The sequence below is a fragment of the Leucopleurus acutus genome (genome assembly GCF_964270905.1).
Source record: "Leucopleurus acutus genome assembly, chromosome: 2".
Classification (NCBI taxonomy): domain Eukaryota; kingdom Metazoa; phylum Chordata; class Mammalia; order Artiodactyla; family Delphinidae; genus Leucopleurus; species Leucopleurus acutus.
Genome location: NC_139143.1, coordinates 60996928 through 61013338, shown reverse-complemented (window position 1 = coordinate 61013338; position 16411 = coordinate 60996928). Strand labels below are relative to the sequence as shown.

The following is a 16411-nucleotide window of genomic DNA, read 5'->3' as shown; positions in this document are numbered from 1 at the left end:
TAAAGGAAAGTAATTTATCTGCAGCTCCATTCCTAGTAACACTAGTGCTTCCAGATTATGACGTAGGGATTGGCATCAGACAGATCCACGGTATGGGCATACCCTGGATACTGGGGATTTGGTTCCAGACCACGGCAATAAAGCGAATATCACGATAAAGCAAATCACACGAATCTTTTTTGGTTTCCCAGTGTGCATAAAAGTCATGTTTACACTATACTGTAGTCTCTTAAGTGTACAATAGTATTATGTCTTTAAAAACAGTGTACATAATTTAAAAATACTTTATTGCTAAAAAAATGCTAACCATCATCTGACAACACAGGGTTGCCACAAACCTTCAATTTGTAAAAGGTGCAATACCTGTGAAGTGCAGTAAAGCAAAGCACAGTGAAACAGGTGTGCCTGTACTGATCCCTGCTCTACCATTAGGTAACCTCAGACAAGTTATTTTACTTCTTGAAACCTACTTAGTTCATCTATAAAATAAACATCTATAAATTCATTGAACCAATGTTTATTGGCACCTGTTCTGTACCAGACATTATGCTGAGCACTGGGGATATAATAGAAAATAAGGTCTTGCCCTCACCAAGCTGGCATCCCAGTAGGCGAGGCAGGCAACACACAAAATAATTACAGAGTATCCATTCTATGCAAAAATACACAGGTGCTTTAATTAAAAACCAAAAACATTAGAGGTATAAAATAAGGATGCTCTTGGGTGGCAAAACTTATCCTTAGATAAGAAGAAGAGCCATCCAGGAAAAGAACAAAAAGAAAAGCATCACAAGCAGAGAGAATGGTACCAACTTCCTTTGGCAGGAAAGAGCTTGAGTTGTGCTCGGGATTCTAGGTCCGGTGTGGACAAAGCACACTAAGTAAGATGAATGAGATGTAGGATGAGGTCAGAGAAAGTGTGGCCAACTCATGCGGGACCTCGTGAGTGAGAAAGTTTGGATTTTATTATTCATGCAACAGGAAGCAATTGAAATGTCCTCAGCAGGAAAATGACATGTTCTAATTTATTTATCTGTTTTTACAAAATATCCCTCTGACTGATGTTTGCAGACTAGGTAGGAAAGGGCCCAGAGGAGAAGTGAAGTCTCCAGTAAGGAGTTGAGAGATGGGAACGTGGGCTACTGCTCATGGCGGTGGAGATGCAAGAGATAGGGGAACAAATGCTGGAGATATTTGGGAGGTAAGACTAAGAGGACCTACTGATGGATTGAATAAGATCATACTCACTTGGGGAAAAGGTAAGACTGAGACAAAGAGTAGAATCAAGGATGTCTCCTAAGTTTCAAATTTGGGCAACGACGTAGATGGTGGTATCATTTGCTGAGCTGGGGATGATTACAGAGGAGCATGTGTGGAGAGAAGGGAATCAGGAACTCCCGTAATCACACAGGATGGTTTTGAGGGTCAAATGATCTAGATATATATCCTTCTGTACAATGCCTAGCATTTCAGTGCCCAATATTTTATTGTTTTTCTGTTATTATTATTATTACTCATGAGGGACGACTCATTGGAGACACCAGATGCCCTTGATCAGTAAAGACATGATAATTCCCTTGGACTCAACAATCATACTTTTATTTTCTCCAATGGAAAATAAATATTACTTTTGAAAACCCTGCAGTGGTGATAGAAGGATGGGGTAGACTCATGTGTGCCTCAAGCAACATCAATCAAACTTTCAGCCAAGTTTTGATTACAAGATCTTTATTTCTGGCAATGATGTAAGAAGCAGAAAGAGCACAGCTGGATTTTCGGCACTAGGTGGATACCACAAGTTCTGGAAATTGGAAAAAGCATCTTCTAACTTGGAAATTGTGGTGATTTCTCTGGAGTAGTTAGAGGGAAAATAAATACAAACCTTCCCCTACCCCCAAACCCTCATGGTACCACTTACAGAGCAAGTTGTCTGGCTGTAACTGTCGTGTTTGGTCTTTGCTAAGCATCCAGCCTTTTGGCCGGTGTTGTTAGGTGGGTGATTTTGCTCTCTGATTTCTACACCTATGGTTTATTTTTACTAGCATAGGAAAGTAGCATAGATTTTAGTAGTTTGCCAACCTGGCTACATTTTAAGACTGCTGACAAAATTTAAAAATATAGAATGTGAGGGGAGTTCCAGGAGATGTAGGCAATCTAGTTTTTTATACAGTTCCTACATGATTTTGATGGGGCTGGTCTACAGATGTCATTTGGAAGCCATTGTTGGTGTTTCCAACACCATGTTAGGGTGTTATGTTATGATTTCAAAACTCTGAGTTCTATTCTTGCTTTTGCCTTTGACTTGCTTGCTCTGTGACACTGAGCAACTCACCTCATAGTTATTAACGTGCAGTTTCCTGCCTGTAAAATGAGATATTTTAGCCTCGCTTACTCCCCTGGGATAAAGAAAATACAGGGAGCTGATAGTCTGTAAAAAGAATATTTCAAGTGAAAGGCACTTGCACTGGACGATCAGAAAAGTCTTAGAATCTCTGTCCTGATGAGGGCCTGCCTGTGTGCTTTGTCTAATATCCAATGCCATCATTCTTTGAAATGCAAACCTGTTCACTTCATGACTTAACAAGTGTCTCTTAGCTTTTGACTCATATACTTTATGCGAAGGAGTTGGACCATTCTGAATAAAGCAATGTTTTCATTAATGATTTTATAAGGGTCAGAGGTTACTCCTCAAGATCACCAAGCTAGAAGAAACGCAGAGGCAGTTTTGGTACCACTGGGGGTTAAAGTTCTGCCATTGCTATAGGCTTCAGTCCCCTTCAAGGGCCCGACGTGGAAACCAAATTTCCTGGAGCTGGGAGGAATGCAGGACACCTTGAATTCCTACCACAATCTCAGTCCCTTTTTGAACAAAGGCCAGAACCAGCCCATGGCACTCAAGTGCCAAGCTCCATACCATGGGATCTCAAGAGTCATTTCCTAAGTGGGTATAGACAGTCATTGACATGGAGCCAGTGACACTGACCAATCAAATGCTTTGCGAGAAGTCTGAGGGTTGGGCCTGAATTGTGTCATCTGATTGATTGACATGCAAAAGACAGCCCCTGTATAAGGGAGATGAAACTGTAAGGAGAATCTGTGAGGTTGAGGGGGCATAGGAACCCCTGCAGGAAGGAAACAGGATTTCCTAGGGAATCAGCCCTGTCTCCCAGCCTCTCCCCACTCCTTCCTGGAGTGCCTCCTCTGGGGTCCAGGGGCACCCATGTGAACTGTGTTGCTTCCCTTGCCACCTTACAGCCTTCTCCCTTCCTTATCACCGATATGACTGGTGATTTGCAGTGCAGGGCCTGTCACATTACCTGGGTACCACCCGCAACGGCCAACTCACTCTTCCCCAGCCAAGTTTTATCTCTCTACCCTCATCCCTGAGGTTATTAAACTGGCAAGGAAATATATGAAATCGGCATTCTTGAATGGCTCTCCACTCTGGGCAAGAAAAGGGAGGACTGTTTCCATGGCTGAAGTGTTCCAACCAATTCAGAGAAAAATACCACATGAAGTCAAAATATTGTTGTCCTGGCCAAGCAAGGGTTTTCCTTTATGACCATGCTGACATGCAAGGTTTACAGCCTTGCCTCTCCCCTGGTGTCAGTGGTATTGCCTGCTCTCTCCAGCTGGGGAATGGCAGTTCAGCAGAGGTAGGGGAAGGATTTCATCTGTGGGAGGTGATAGAAAGGAGAGAGTCCCTGGGAGAATATAAACTCTAGTGTGAAAAAAGAGTAGACTATCCAGCCTAGGAGAGGGACAAAAATGAGCTTCGTTATAGTAAAAAGAACTGCATACGCTTCCTTGAAAATCGATTAGAGAAGACATTTTTAAATGTCATCTTCCAGGAATAAAGGCACAGACACAGAGAATGGACTTGAGGACACGGGGAGGGGGAAGGGTAAGCTGGGACGAAGTGAGAGAGTGTGGCATTGACATATATACACTACCAAATGTCAAATAGATAGCTAGTGGGAAGCAGCTGCATCGCACAGGGAGATCAGCTCGGTGCTTTGTGACCACCTAGAGGGGTGGGATAGGGAGGGTGGGAGGGAGATGCAAGAGGGAGGGGATATGGGGATATATGTATACATATAGCTGATTCGCTTTGTTATACAACAGAAACTAACACAACATTGTAAAACAATTATACTCCAATAAAGATGTAAAAATAAATAAATAAATAAATAAAATGTCATCTTCCTTTAGGGAAAGAAGCCTTATACTAAAGAGTACACAGTGTGTGATTTTATTTATATAAAGTTTAAGAGTAGGCAAAATGAATCTAAGCTGATGAAAGTCAGAAGAGTGTGGGTTGCAGGGGTGTGGGAAGGTTCAAATGGGAAGAGGGATTTCTACGAGGGCTGGAAATTCTCTGTACCTTGATCTGAGTGGTGATCACCAAGATGTATTCACATGTAAAAATTTCTTGAGCTGTATACTGAGTTGTGCAATTTTCTATACATAATTTAGTACTCAATGTAAAAATTTCAAATGAATCTTCCTTTTTTGGTCACACTTATAAATGTGGCATCTGGATAAAGGGCTGTTCAGTAGGATAGAGACATTACTGATATTCAAAGTGGATTGTATAGCATAAGAGGTGCAGCTGAACCTGACCCAGGAAGGACCACAGGCTTCGGCAGCAGGATGACCTGGGTCCAAGTCCTCTCTGCAGCTTTTACTGTGGATCTTTGAGCTAGCTTTAAATCTCTCAGGCTCAGTTCCCTTCTCCAAAATGTGGATAATAATATTTACCTCTAAATACTGTTTGGGGGATTCAGTGAAATAATGTATGTAGGTGTCTTTCCAAACACCTGAAATACAGCTCAAAAATAGTATTTATTATTAACAGATAGTAGATATATGTCCACATAAACTATGATGCTAAAGAATTCCAGTCATAAAATCAGATTTCTATCCTAAAATATTACTGGGAATAAAGGTATGAATCTAAATAACTATTTAATAATAAGTTAAATACTCCTTCACGAACATCTAAGTGGATATTGTTAAAATATGTTAAACTATTAAAACTTATTTAAATTTTTTGAAATCAGCTGCATTCTGTGCTGTAGGATCTTGGTCAAATTATTTAACGTCTCTGAGTATGTTTATCTATAAAATGGGAATGATAATGCTACTTCATTAGGGAAACTGATGGTTCACTTTGTTAAAATATATAATGTGCTATGCAGTGTGCCTAACACACTGTGAATTTGGGTTAAATAATTCAATTTGGCAAATATTTGATTAATGGCTAATATAAGACAGATTTTTTTTTTTTTTAGTTCTTGGGAATTAAAAGCAAGAATAAAACACAGTCCTTGCCTTCAGGCAGCTTCCAACCTAGTGGGAAAGGCAGACATGTACACATGTATAAAATAATGTGATAAATGTTGTACTAGTATAATATTAGAATACTGGAGAAGCATGCAGGGGTCATTGCATAAAAGTATGATAGTCCATTAAACGTGTGTAGATGGTGGGCATATTTAAATTTAAAAAGAACATCGTGATACTGGAAAATAAAAATTTAAGGCCACCATGTGGTTGAATCAGGGGTCAAAGGATTATTTCTGTTTTAGAATCACAAGCTTATCTTATGTTCTGAATCAGAAGTGGATGCATTAAAACAGCAAAATGGACAGCACCTTCAGTTTGGCAGTGAGTTAGAAGGGGAATGGGATGGAGTTTGCAGCAGCAAAACCTAATTCTGTTGACTACTGTCCACCACAAATGCAGTCTCTTTGGTTGGAGGCCACATCTGTGCATGCGAAGGAAGGGCAGTTCTTCCAGGACACTGTGGAGTCATGTCTACTCAGAGAATCTCACGAAAGCTATGAATGCTTTCCAAGAAAAAAATGGACTTGTAAGCAAACAAAATGGCCATAGTAATTTCCAGTGAGGCTCTTGCTCTTCTGAAGTTCAGGGTAAGAGCCTCTGTTTTAAGAAGACCCCTACTGCTGTATCTTCTCCCCTCTTTGGAGAACCAATAAATATTGGCAGCTTCATTGATTACATTACCATATTAACACTGATGATCCTCAAATGACTTCCGTTTAGTCCCCTGAGTGTGTGATAATCATTTCTGTACTCCATCCTACCAGGTATTTTCCAAGTGCACTTGGGTGTGAGACTGCTCCAAGATGAAGAGCTTCATGAAAACCCAACTGAAAAAGTCTAGATGCTGCTCTGATAGTTATAAAAACTCTCTGGAGAGTAATATACAAAATATTACTATATAACAGCTAACGTGATCACTGCTATTATGTGCACATTACTATTTTTACTTCCATGACTTAGAAATTAGACTAGAGAGGTATGACATTTGGCTAACGAGACCCAACTGCCCCTGTCTATTTGCTAATCCTTAGCCCATGTTACTGAGGGTCCAGTCTTCTCCCATAACCTCCTTGAGGGATTTTGATGGGCTATTTTGCTTTATGTCTTATCAGCAAGTTCCTGAAGATCCAGTGCCTGGAAGATGGAATCTGGGAGCAAGGCAGCTGCGTCCCAGTGGTGTGTGAGCCCCCATCTCCTGTCTTTGAAGGCATGTATGAATGCACCAGTGGCTTTGAGCTCAACAGCCAGTGTGTGCTCAACTGTAACGAGGAAAGTAAAAGGGTAAGGATGACTTGAACTTTATTTTGGATCAGGTTATGCTCTAGTCTTGGTGACCAATCCAAGAATGTTCCGTAGAAATGATCTAAATGAATTGCAACAGGCAGGGCCTTACCAAGCTGGGATTCTAACCAGGGGTGTTGATATTATTTGATAGGGAATTCAGAAGAGGCCACGTTTTTGGAATATTCTCTCCTGACTTCAGAACTTCCTCTTGGATAAGAAGAACAACCTGATGGGTTGGGTACCTGGGTAAATTGCAAAAATGCTGGGATTCTGATTTGGCAATGTGATTTCCTCTGATCTAACTTGGCTAGAAATGCTGGTATTACACTTTTTTAATAGAACAGAGTCCTGAACAGAAACACGAATTCCTCAGCAAAGGCAAAGCCGAACGCGCTGTTTGACTATTATTCTCCCTAGGATTTTGGCGTGAGAGGTCTCAAGCAACAACCACAGTCTTATCACGGTTATGTGACTAAAATCAATTTTATTTTAGAATCTTTTCAAGTACCACACACATACACGAGACAGGAAGTTAAGCAGACTTCCTAGGCAAAGATCAATGACCTTGACTGCTCTCCTGGAACATGCCTTTATCTCAGTGTCCAGTACTCCAAGGTAAACACTGCAGGACAGATTTGAAAAGAATACTCCATGAAATGAGACCCCTTAGAAATCAACACATCTGTTTGCACTGATTGTTTAAGGAGTCAAGGAGTTGGCCAGATGAAGGGAGAGTTATTGTAATTCTAAAATCGCACTTTCTTGGGGTTTGTGAGTTAGTGCTACTCTCTGTGTTTGCCTATAGTATACTTTGTGATTGCTGGGGATGTGAAGCCAAGAGTTACACAAACCAGCATACATGTGGAGAAAGGGACTAGAACTTTGGTGAGATCAAAAGCATCTATGATGTCTCCATTCAAGCAGAAAGGCAAAAAGCACCTCCAGAAAAATTATGAATTAGTTTTACGGGCTCAAACTCATATTGAAAAAAATCTGACATTTGCCACAAGCAGCATCTGTGGGATAGTATGAATGGATCAATGCAAAACAACACCATTGGGGAAAAAAATTCCAAAAACTATCTCAGAATACATGGGCTACTGTTGATAGCTCACCGTATCCTTACATCCAAAGGAAAACACATTGTTAATGAATTTTATTAATGACAAAATTGTTCATGATTCCTTCACATCAAAACAGCAAAAACTTGTCTTGACTTTTTGTTTGCGGGGTGGTGGGGGGGAGGCGGTGGTCAGAAACAACATGGTTTATTATCTCAATATTGTCCTTTAGTCCAGGTTCTAGAAGTTGGAGAACACTACCATTTATAATCAGACCACCTTTTCCCCCACTCTAAAAGAAGTTAGTAAAACAATAAGGTACATGTGTTTAACTTTTGATATTCTAGCATCCCATCCTCTGCACGAAGGAGGGACTGTGGACCGAGGAGTTCAAGTTATGTGAGAACCTGCAAGGGGAATGCCCACCACCCACCTCGGAGCTGAATTTCGTGGAGTACAAGTGTGAACAGGGATACAGGATTGGTATGTTTGGGAAGGGATGCTGACTTCTGCTCCCAAGTAATCCTTAACTAGGACTGGCTGGATCTTGAATCAGATCCATTGTTCTCCCTGAGGAGTGGATAGAAATTCAAGTTGACTCTTAGCTGCTTCAGTAAAAATGAAATTTATGACAAATTTATTTATTTTTTATTCCTCCACTCATGTGTAATGGTGTTGCCTCTGCTGAACCATTTGCATAGTGTCTGGTCACGTTACCCATTTCGCAGCAGGCTGAAAAGTGGATTGATTTGTGGCAGGAGTAGTAGTTCTAAGAGGAAAGGTGGAAATGTGTAGGCACACACCACACATGTGCTGGGCGCCTCCTCCATTCTCTCTGCTGTTGTTACTGGAGCAGAGAGTTCCTGCAAGGAACAATTTGAAATTGCCTAGCTTGCCTGGCTCAGCAGCCATTCCTTCTGTACAGGGGATTAGGCTCCAGAACCTAGGGGTAACTTCTTAAAGCAGTCATTGAAATTAAAAGTCTCTGTGGCCAGGGCCGATTGAAAGTCAAGTTGACTTAAATTTGCTCTGGCTGGACTTAAGCATCATAGAAAAGGGATGCTGTTTGTGGAAAACTTTGTGAGATTAACCCGACGTTTTGAATTGTACAAGCAAGGAGTAATTTTCCAAGTCATTCTAACGTTTGTAATGCCAGTAGGTATCATTTGAGTTAATGAGAAAGCTTGTTAGTTTCTGAGAACGTTCTTTACCATCTTCAAGTTGCTCTTTGCACTGAGAAGTCTTAAGGTCAGGCAAGGAGTAGTGGAATGCTGAGACCATGCCTCTCGTGTGGTGTCTCGTGAGAAAATTCTTAGCTCCCCACCCTCTAATTTTTACATTAGTATGTCACACACACACGTATATAGAGTCCTTAAGAGTCATGTAACTCTTTGAGTTACTATACAAGTCAGCAAAAAACATTAATAGAGGTAAGTGTGAGCTGAAAAGAAACTTGGAGATCATCAAAATCTTTAGATGAGGAAATAGAGAACCCTGAGAGTCTGCCTTCTTTGAATAGAATTTTAGAAGATACTTAAGATGCCACATACAAAGAAATAAAGCAAGATTTTTCTTTAAAAGGCCAACACATGACCAAAATCTCTGCTTCTGATTTCCCCTTGTTTCCTCTTTTAATCACATAGGTTTCTTGGCTGCCTGTGTAATGACCTTCAGTCTAGCGGGCATTATAAATCCACCTTCATGATTTCTGGGCCATTTCTTCCCCAGCTAGTAAAGTTCTTAGGTAGTAGATGTTGCAATCATAAGCTTCCAGGAAATTATATGAGCAGAAATGGTATTAAAAGTACTTAAAAGGCATCAACAAATCCGGGTAGACTTTGGCTGGCCAGAGTCCTGGAGTGGGGTATTGGAGGTCTATGAGACCAGGAATTAAATCTTTTATTGCTAAGTCATACAGAGATTCAGGGATTCCAGAGGAGGGGGTATATTGGACTAGAAGGAGAAAGGGCACTTGGGCCAAGGGAGTTAACTTGCGGAAGTGGCTCTTTTTAGTAGTTAGTGTAGGAATATCCCTACAGGTACACAGTAGATGAGTATCGACCCTGCCTATGACCATGTTAATGAGGTGACCTACAATGTAGAAAGCAATTGTTTTTGTACTTCCCTGGTGGCACAGTGGTTAAGAATCCGCCTGCCAATGCAGGGGACATGGGTTCGAGCCCTGGTCTGGGAAGATCCCACATGCCGCGGAGCAACAAAGCCCGTGCGCCACAACTACTGAGCCTGCGCTCTAGAGCCCGCGAGCCACAACTGCTGAAGCCCACGCGCCTAGAGCCCGTGCTCCACAGCAAGAGAAACCACCTCAATGAGAAGCCCGAGCACCACAATGAAGAGTAGCCCCCGCTCGCCGCAACTAGAGAAAGCCCGTGTGCAGCAACGAAGACCCAGCACAGCCAAATATATAAACAAATTTATTTATTTATTTATTTATTTAAAAAAGAAGTGAGCAGAAAAGAAAAAAATAAATAAAAAAAAAAGAAAGAAAAATCAAAGCTAATGATTCCAAGATGTAAAAGACTGAGATGTGGGAAGTTCAAGTCTCTTTTGTAAATTTCTGTTCCTTCAGGTGCAGTGTGTTCCCCATCGTGTATAATCCCCCCTAGCGATCCCGTAATCCTTCCTGAGAACGTCACTGCTGACACTCTGGAGCACTGGATGGAACCTGTCAAAGTCCAGGTGAGGAAAGGATCATTTTTATGTGCCGAGGATGTAAGACTGCTGAACAGTTCTCAACCGGCAGCACATTCCCTGGAGTAATTTCAGAGGCTTTCAAAGCATCCTTAGAGCAAACAAACGCATGGATCATTCCTAGAGAGAAGGATTGAAAATCAAGAAGAAAAAAGAGAAAAGCTTGAGAAAAAAGATGACCAATATCCAAAGGAAAGTTTAAAAGATAATATAGAAGGAAGACTCAGACATAAAGAATGATAATACAGGAAGGAAATTGAAAGAGAAAATTACCACTAATAAAAAAAATAGGAAGATAAATTAGAAAAGATGAAAATAAAACTGAAAACAGGGAGAGAATGACTAGAGGAACTAAGGAAAGTTACCTTTCCTGCCTCCATTTCCCACTCTCTCTAAACCCCCAGATCCTCTCTGGACCCTCTGATACTCAGTCAGTCATGAACGAGATCCATCACATCTCTGAGCTTTCCATTCGTTTTCATCCTCATTTGAAACCCTGAGGATTCTGCCTCCCTGCAGGGTCCACTGGTTCCTACTTTCTCTGGGCCTGGGAGAGGAGCAGATGTCCTCCTGTCTCCTCAATGCCACTTCCAAACTCTTCTCCCTGCCTCCTCCCTGAAATCACCCACATTTGCATCTAATGCCAGCAGAATAAAGCACTCACCACCCTCAGTGCAGCTGTCATCTTCTGACCCTCAGTTCACTCCCTCCCCTGATTTTTTAACCACTTTAGCTCCTGGCTCACGGTCACTTTACCTAATATTCCTGGCATAACTCTTACTGATTTCAACATGCACACACTGGGTCCTTCCCACACCTGGGTTCTCAGTTCCATGGCCTCCTCTGACCACCTTTACCTTCCTGACTTTCTCTGCCATATGCTTTCCTTGGCTTACTCTAATCTTGCCACAGTGGCTCTTGGCTAATTCTTGAACAGGCACACTCCCACCTCAGGACTTTTGCCCCGTGGCTCCCTCTGCCTGGAATGCTCTTCTCCTGGGTGTCTTCATGTCTTGCTCCTTTGCTTCCTTCAGAATTTTACTCAAATGTCAGGAAGGCCTCCTTTGACTACTCTGTCTAAAATTTTAACTCCCCTAAAACTTTGTTTCCCTTCCCTCTTTTATGTTTTTCTCCTTAGGACTTATCATGACCATGCATATTATATATTTTACTCATTTATCTTATGTATTCATAAGTCTCTTTCCACCACTAGAATAAAAAGGTCAATGAGGGATTATTGTTCACTACTGTCTCCCCAGATCCTAGAACACTAACTGGTATATAATAAGCGTTCAATAAATATTTGTGAAATGAGTAAATGAAAAAGAGAAAGAAAAGCTATACAAGTATGAATGGAGATGACCTTGTAGTCAGGAAGTTAGTTCTTCTTAGAGTGGGAGGGTGGGGATATCAGAAAGCCTGAGCGCTTTGTTGCTTTATTAGACTGTCTAATAAACAAAAACCTTGGAAGGCTATTCCCACAGAGTCACCAAGAGATGGACGCTAGAGAGATACTACACGGAAATCATTCTCAGATTGCTCCTTTTCTCTCACAGGCTAATTGTGCTGTCTTATTGGCAGGGATGTGTGTTAAAGCAGGAGGATCAGGAACAAATACTCTAAGTATGCTTTGGGGTGGGGGATGGGAGTAGCGTGACCCTATTAATTCAGTCAGTCACTCACTCAGCAAACACTTATTGGGGCTTACTATGTGCCCTGGAACTGTGCTAAATGCTGGGAATATGAACAGGAAAAAAATGAGAGTCCTTCTGTTTACAAGACTTATAATATGCCCACGAAAACAAACATTTATAATAATGCAACATGGGAAATGGCTTGCTTGTGGTAGAAGAGCTGTGGGAACACCCAAGAGGAAGCATCTAATTCTTCTGCTCAGGAGCTTTGGGGAGTTGGGGGAGGATCAACAGACCAGGAAGCTTTCCCTCTGGGTCTTAAACTATGATCGAGGGGAAAATTCTACAGGATAAGGAGTGGTAAGAAATTCTGTGTGTCTGAAACCAGGGTATTGCGGTGGTGAGGGAGAGGGGAGATGGGAGGTAGAAGGATGAGACAGGGCAGCGGCAGGTGGACGAGATCCTGTAGGGCATGGCAACCCCTCTTAGGATGTTGAACCCAATGAGAACGCTATGCAAGAGGGGGCCCACCGCGAGTGGGAAGGCGCTGGGAAGACCGTATGGAGCAGGAAGGAGAAAGCCAGAAAAACACCTTGTCTGGTTCTCCCATCCCAGCCTTTCTAGACTTCCTGTCCCATTTCCCACAGTCTGTTGTGAAGGTTTAGCTGGAATTACAGTACCTGGAGAAAGAACTTCTGCCTCATGTTCACGGAGCGCCAGATGGTCTAGACCCTTTCTGTCAGTCCCTTGAACTCAATTTCTTATGATGAAAGACTTCTCTTTCTCTATAAGCAGCTAAAGGGGGAAAGGCTTGGGATGTTTACAATCCATTTGTCCCACTTGAGAAATGAACTGCTTCAGGAACCCTTCTACAATCACTTCAGCATCTACCCAACAAGACGTCCCACGGGCACAATCGATGCATGCAGGGTTTGTCAAGCCAGAGTGCAGGCCTTCCGGTGATGGGGGGGGGGTCTCTGACCCCTGCTTTCCAAATGGGACGTTCAGAGAAGAGCAGTTCACTTTTCTTCTTGAAGACAGCAGGGATACCAATAACAGAGACTTGACTATTTCCAAACTGAAAAACAATATCTTCTATTTTATTAAAACCTCCCCTTTCTCAACCATCCTTCGGGGGAGTCATTATTATTTATTTACCTCTATTCCATAGCATTTTGTTCATGTTTACATTCCTAGTTCCTTTTTCATGCTGGGCAAATTGTAGGTGTCTTATGAATGTTGGTTGAGTAAGCAAAGAAATTTTTATAGCGTCATTTTCTACTTTGAAAGTAAATATATATTTTCTCCTCAAACTGGGAGCACTTGCTGCAGCTTCGTACTGCTATGTATAATTATATCCTTGTCAATTTCAAGTTGCCCACCCCAGAAAGAAAACGCAGAATTTATTTCCTTCTTAAACTAAACACCAAATGTTATCATTTGTATCACTGCATTTATCATGACTATGGTCTAGTCAAGAAAAAGAAGTCAGTGGAAGCAAAGGAAATAATGATGAGGTTATTGCCCTTATGTACCCGGGTCCTCAGAGATGAGATTATGCCCCAACCATAGATGGTCCCATTTTGTGGCACTCAGTGGCTCTTGAGGGGCGGGAAATCTAAGCTTGTCCTCACAAAAAAGGAGAAATGCCTTATATACCAAAACAGTTGTATTAAATGAAAGTCTTCTTCGAGTAAAAACCTTGTAACTTACATTGATTTATCTTGAAGGATGTTCCATATTGTACTCAATCTTAAGTTTTGGTGTCCTTCAGAATCACTTGGGCAGTTTGTAAAGGGAGCAGACTTGGGTTCCCCCCTTTAGAGAGACTGCCAATGCCTTGGGGTGTGCATTTTTTAACAAGCACCCCAGGTAATTCCGCTGTAATGCTTTGCGAAACACTGCTATTAAAATACTGGCAACATAAATATTTTAAGTACAAGTACACCTATTTGGAGCCTGGCTCATTTGTTTAGTAAATGATGATCTCCTATTTCATGTAAACCCTTGCTATCTCCCATACTTCAAATACCTGGTATCTGGCAAGACTACAGAGCAATGGATTAAATTGCATCATTTTCTCTAGTCTGCTTCCAATGACTTCATTCTTTGTAATAAAAATGATATCTTACATTTGGATAACGCTTTATTGCTTTCAAAGTGGTGTATATATACATAATATATATTTTGGAAATTTAAAATTTCATTTGAATCTTCTCACAAACCAATAAACTAAGAAAGGAAGATTTTATTATCCTTATTTTACTGACAAATTAGATGTTGTCGGGTTATCTGTTCAAGGTTGCACAGCTTTCAAGAAATGGAGAGAGCAGTGCAGCCAACTTTTCTGACTCCAAGTTCAGTCATTTCCCCTGAATCACCCTGTTGGCTGTAGTCTTTTTTCCCCCTGGTGTATGTTTAGGTTAGTTTGCCTATCAAATAGAAAACAAGTCACTTGCCCTAACTATGAGAACCTCCTCATTCCCACATATCCCTTCCCTCCCCGTGAAGTCTAACAAAAATAATTAAGAGAGATATTTCCCTATAATACTGCTTTTCCTTGTTGTGAAAGAGTTTGTTTTTAAAGAACGATCAAGTATACGTTTTAGGTTCCTATAACATTTATGTGCCTGTCTCTGGGGGTTCTACTGGTTTTTATTCCTGAACATGATACCTGACTCCTAGAATAATATACTTTCCATTAAAGGAAGAATTTCTGAGGATTTAGGCAGTCTGGGGTTTTGATGAAAAACAACTCAAAGTGGCAATTGTCAAAAGAAGAGTGGGGTCCCCCTGGGTTCAAATACTATATGACTTACTTACGTTGGAGCCTCTGTCTGCTCATCAGCAAGAATGAGGATGGTATTATCTTGAAGTGTTGCTATAAAAATTCAAAATAACACTTTTGCAATGTCTTGCACAGTTTCTAGCACATAGTTCTGAATTATGTAAAAATGGAATTTAAGTTCACTTAGTACAAATCTTACCTTTGGAAATTTCCAGCCTCTCTGAAAAGATATCACCTGCTATCTATAAGAAAGAAAAATATTGTTCTATAAGTTCTTCGCTTTGCTTGTTAGTGTGTGTAGATAGAGGTGTGTAGGTCATTTGTTTTTTCTGTGCCTTTTGCACATGGGGCTGGGAAGACAATTAATGACCATTCAGTGCTTCCTATTGGACACCTCTGACTGAAGAAGCAATTTCTAACGGCTCTGGTTATGAGACTGAGAAGAGAGTAAGGATGAACGTATACTATTATTTCTAAATGTTTCAAGGGCATGCTGGCTGTAGGAAACATGAAGTAAGGATTTGAAATTCCCAAATGGACTTTCTGGGCCTTTGTTGTTGTAATGGCGTTTTCCTCCTTCACCTACTGCACCCAGGGATTTAGACCTTTCTATGGTGATGGCATCAGCAGAGACATATCCCTGCAAAAGAGAGGATGCCAAACAAAAGGGCTTCTTGGCTGTCAAATAAATCCCTGCTTGTCAGGGTGACTGAGCAGTGGAAACTGGCAGCTGGGACAGACAGGAGACAGCCAACTGCCCAATCAGTACCATTGCTCATATCTAGGGGGTCTGAGCTGAGGGTGTAGGAAGAGCTCCCCATGGACTTCCGCTGAGAGCATTTAGTGTTTTTCTTATCCCTGCTTTTCCTCTTCTTCATTTTCCGCCTTTCTTCCTTTTTTCTGTCATTCTAACACCAAACTGTAAGAGTCTTAGGGGTAGGAATTATGTCTTCCTCAATGTATGATTCATTTCACCCATTGCTCAGAGCGAGGTTGCTGTGTGAAACCAAAGAGCTCGAAGAAGACAGTGCCTCCCACCTCCACAGAGCCATTTCTCATGGCAAACCTTTGGATTTTTCCAGAAAGCCTATGTAAGGTTGATTTTTTATTATTGTCCTTAACCACTGTGTCTAGAGAATGTTTTATTATATCTTGCGACTTTCCTGTTTAAAATAGGAAAATTGACATTTTGACTTACCTTATAAAGAAGTGGTCTTTTGAGAACCAGATTTCATGGAGAGATTTTTTTTTTGCACATAATAAGGCAGTTGTTTGCATGTAAACGAGTTTTTCTAAACTGTATTTGAAAATGTTTCTTTCTGAAATACAAAAGTATCCATCATAACATCTCATTTCCCTATTAGTCTGCTTCATAAATTCAGTTTTCCCAGATTGCATAATCCTTTTTTCCCTTTTTTTTTTAGTATATCCTAATTAGGAATTAGTGAGGTCCAAATTAATGAGATTTTCCTGTGGCTACACACGTTAGGTTTGCAAAGTTCTCAACACTGCATGGAATCCCTCTCTCAACTCCCCAGCTCTTCAACAGAATTGCTCAGTCAAAACAAACCTTATAATTTCTGACT

The 16411-nt window shown here is 41.1% G+C and overlaps 1 protein-coding gene across 1 annotated transcript in view; it reads left to right on the top strand.

Moving 5' to 3' along the window:
* Nucleotides 1-16411, top strand: part of PAPPA2 (pappalysin 2) — a gene marked incomplete at both ends in the record, with an annotated part of 281829 nt that overhangs the window by 222440 nt on the left and 42978 nt on the right. The window contains 3 exons of the mRNA XM_082865530.1: nucleotides 6462-6630; nucleotides 8042-8177; nucleotides 10282-10391. Coding sequence (XP_082721656.1) covers nucleotides 6462-6630; nucleotides 8042-8177; nucleotides 10282-10391 — 415 coding nt within the window. The remainder of the gene's footprint in view (nucleotides 1-6461; nucleotides 6631-8041; nucleotides 8178-10281; nucleotides 10392-16411) is intronic.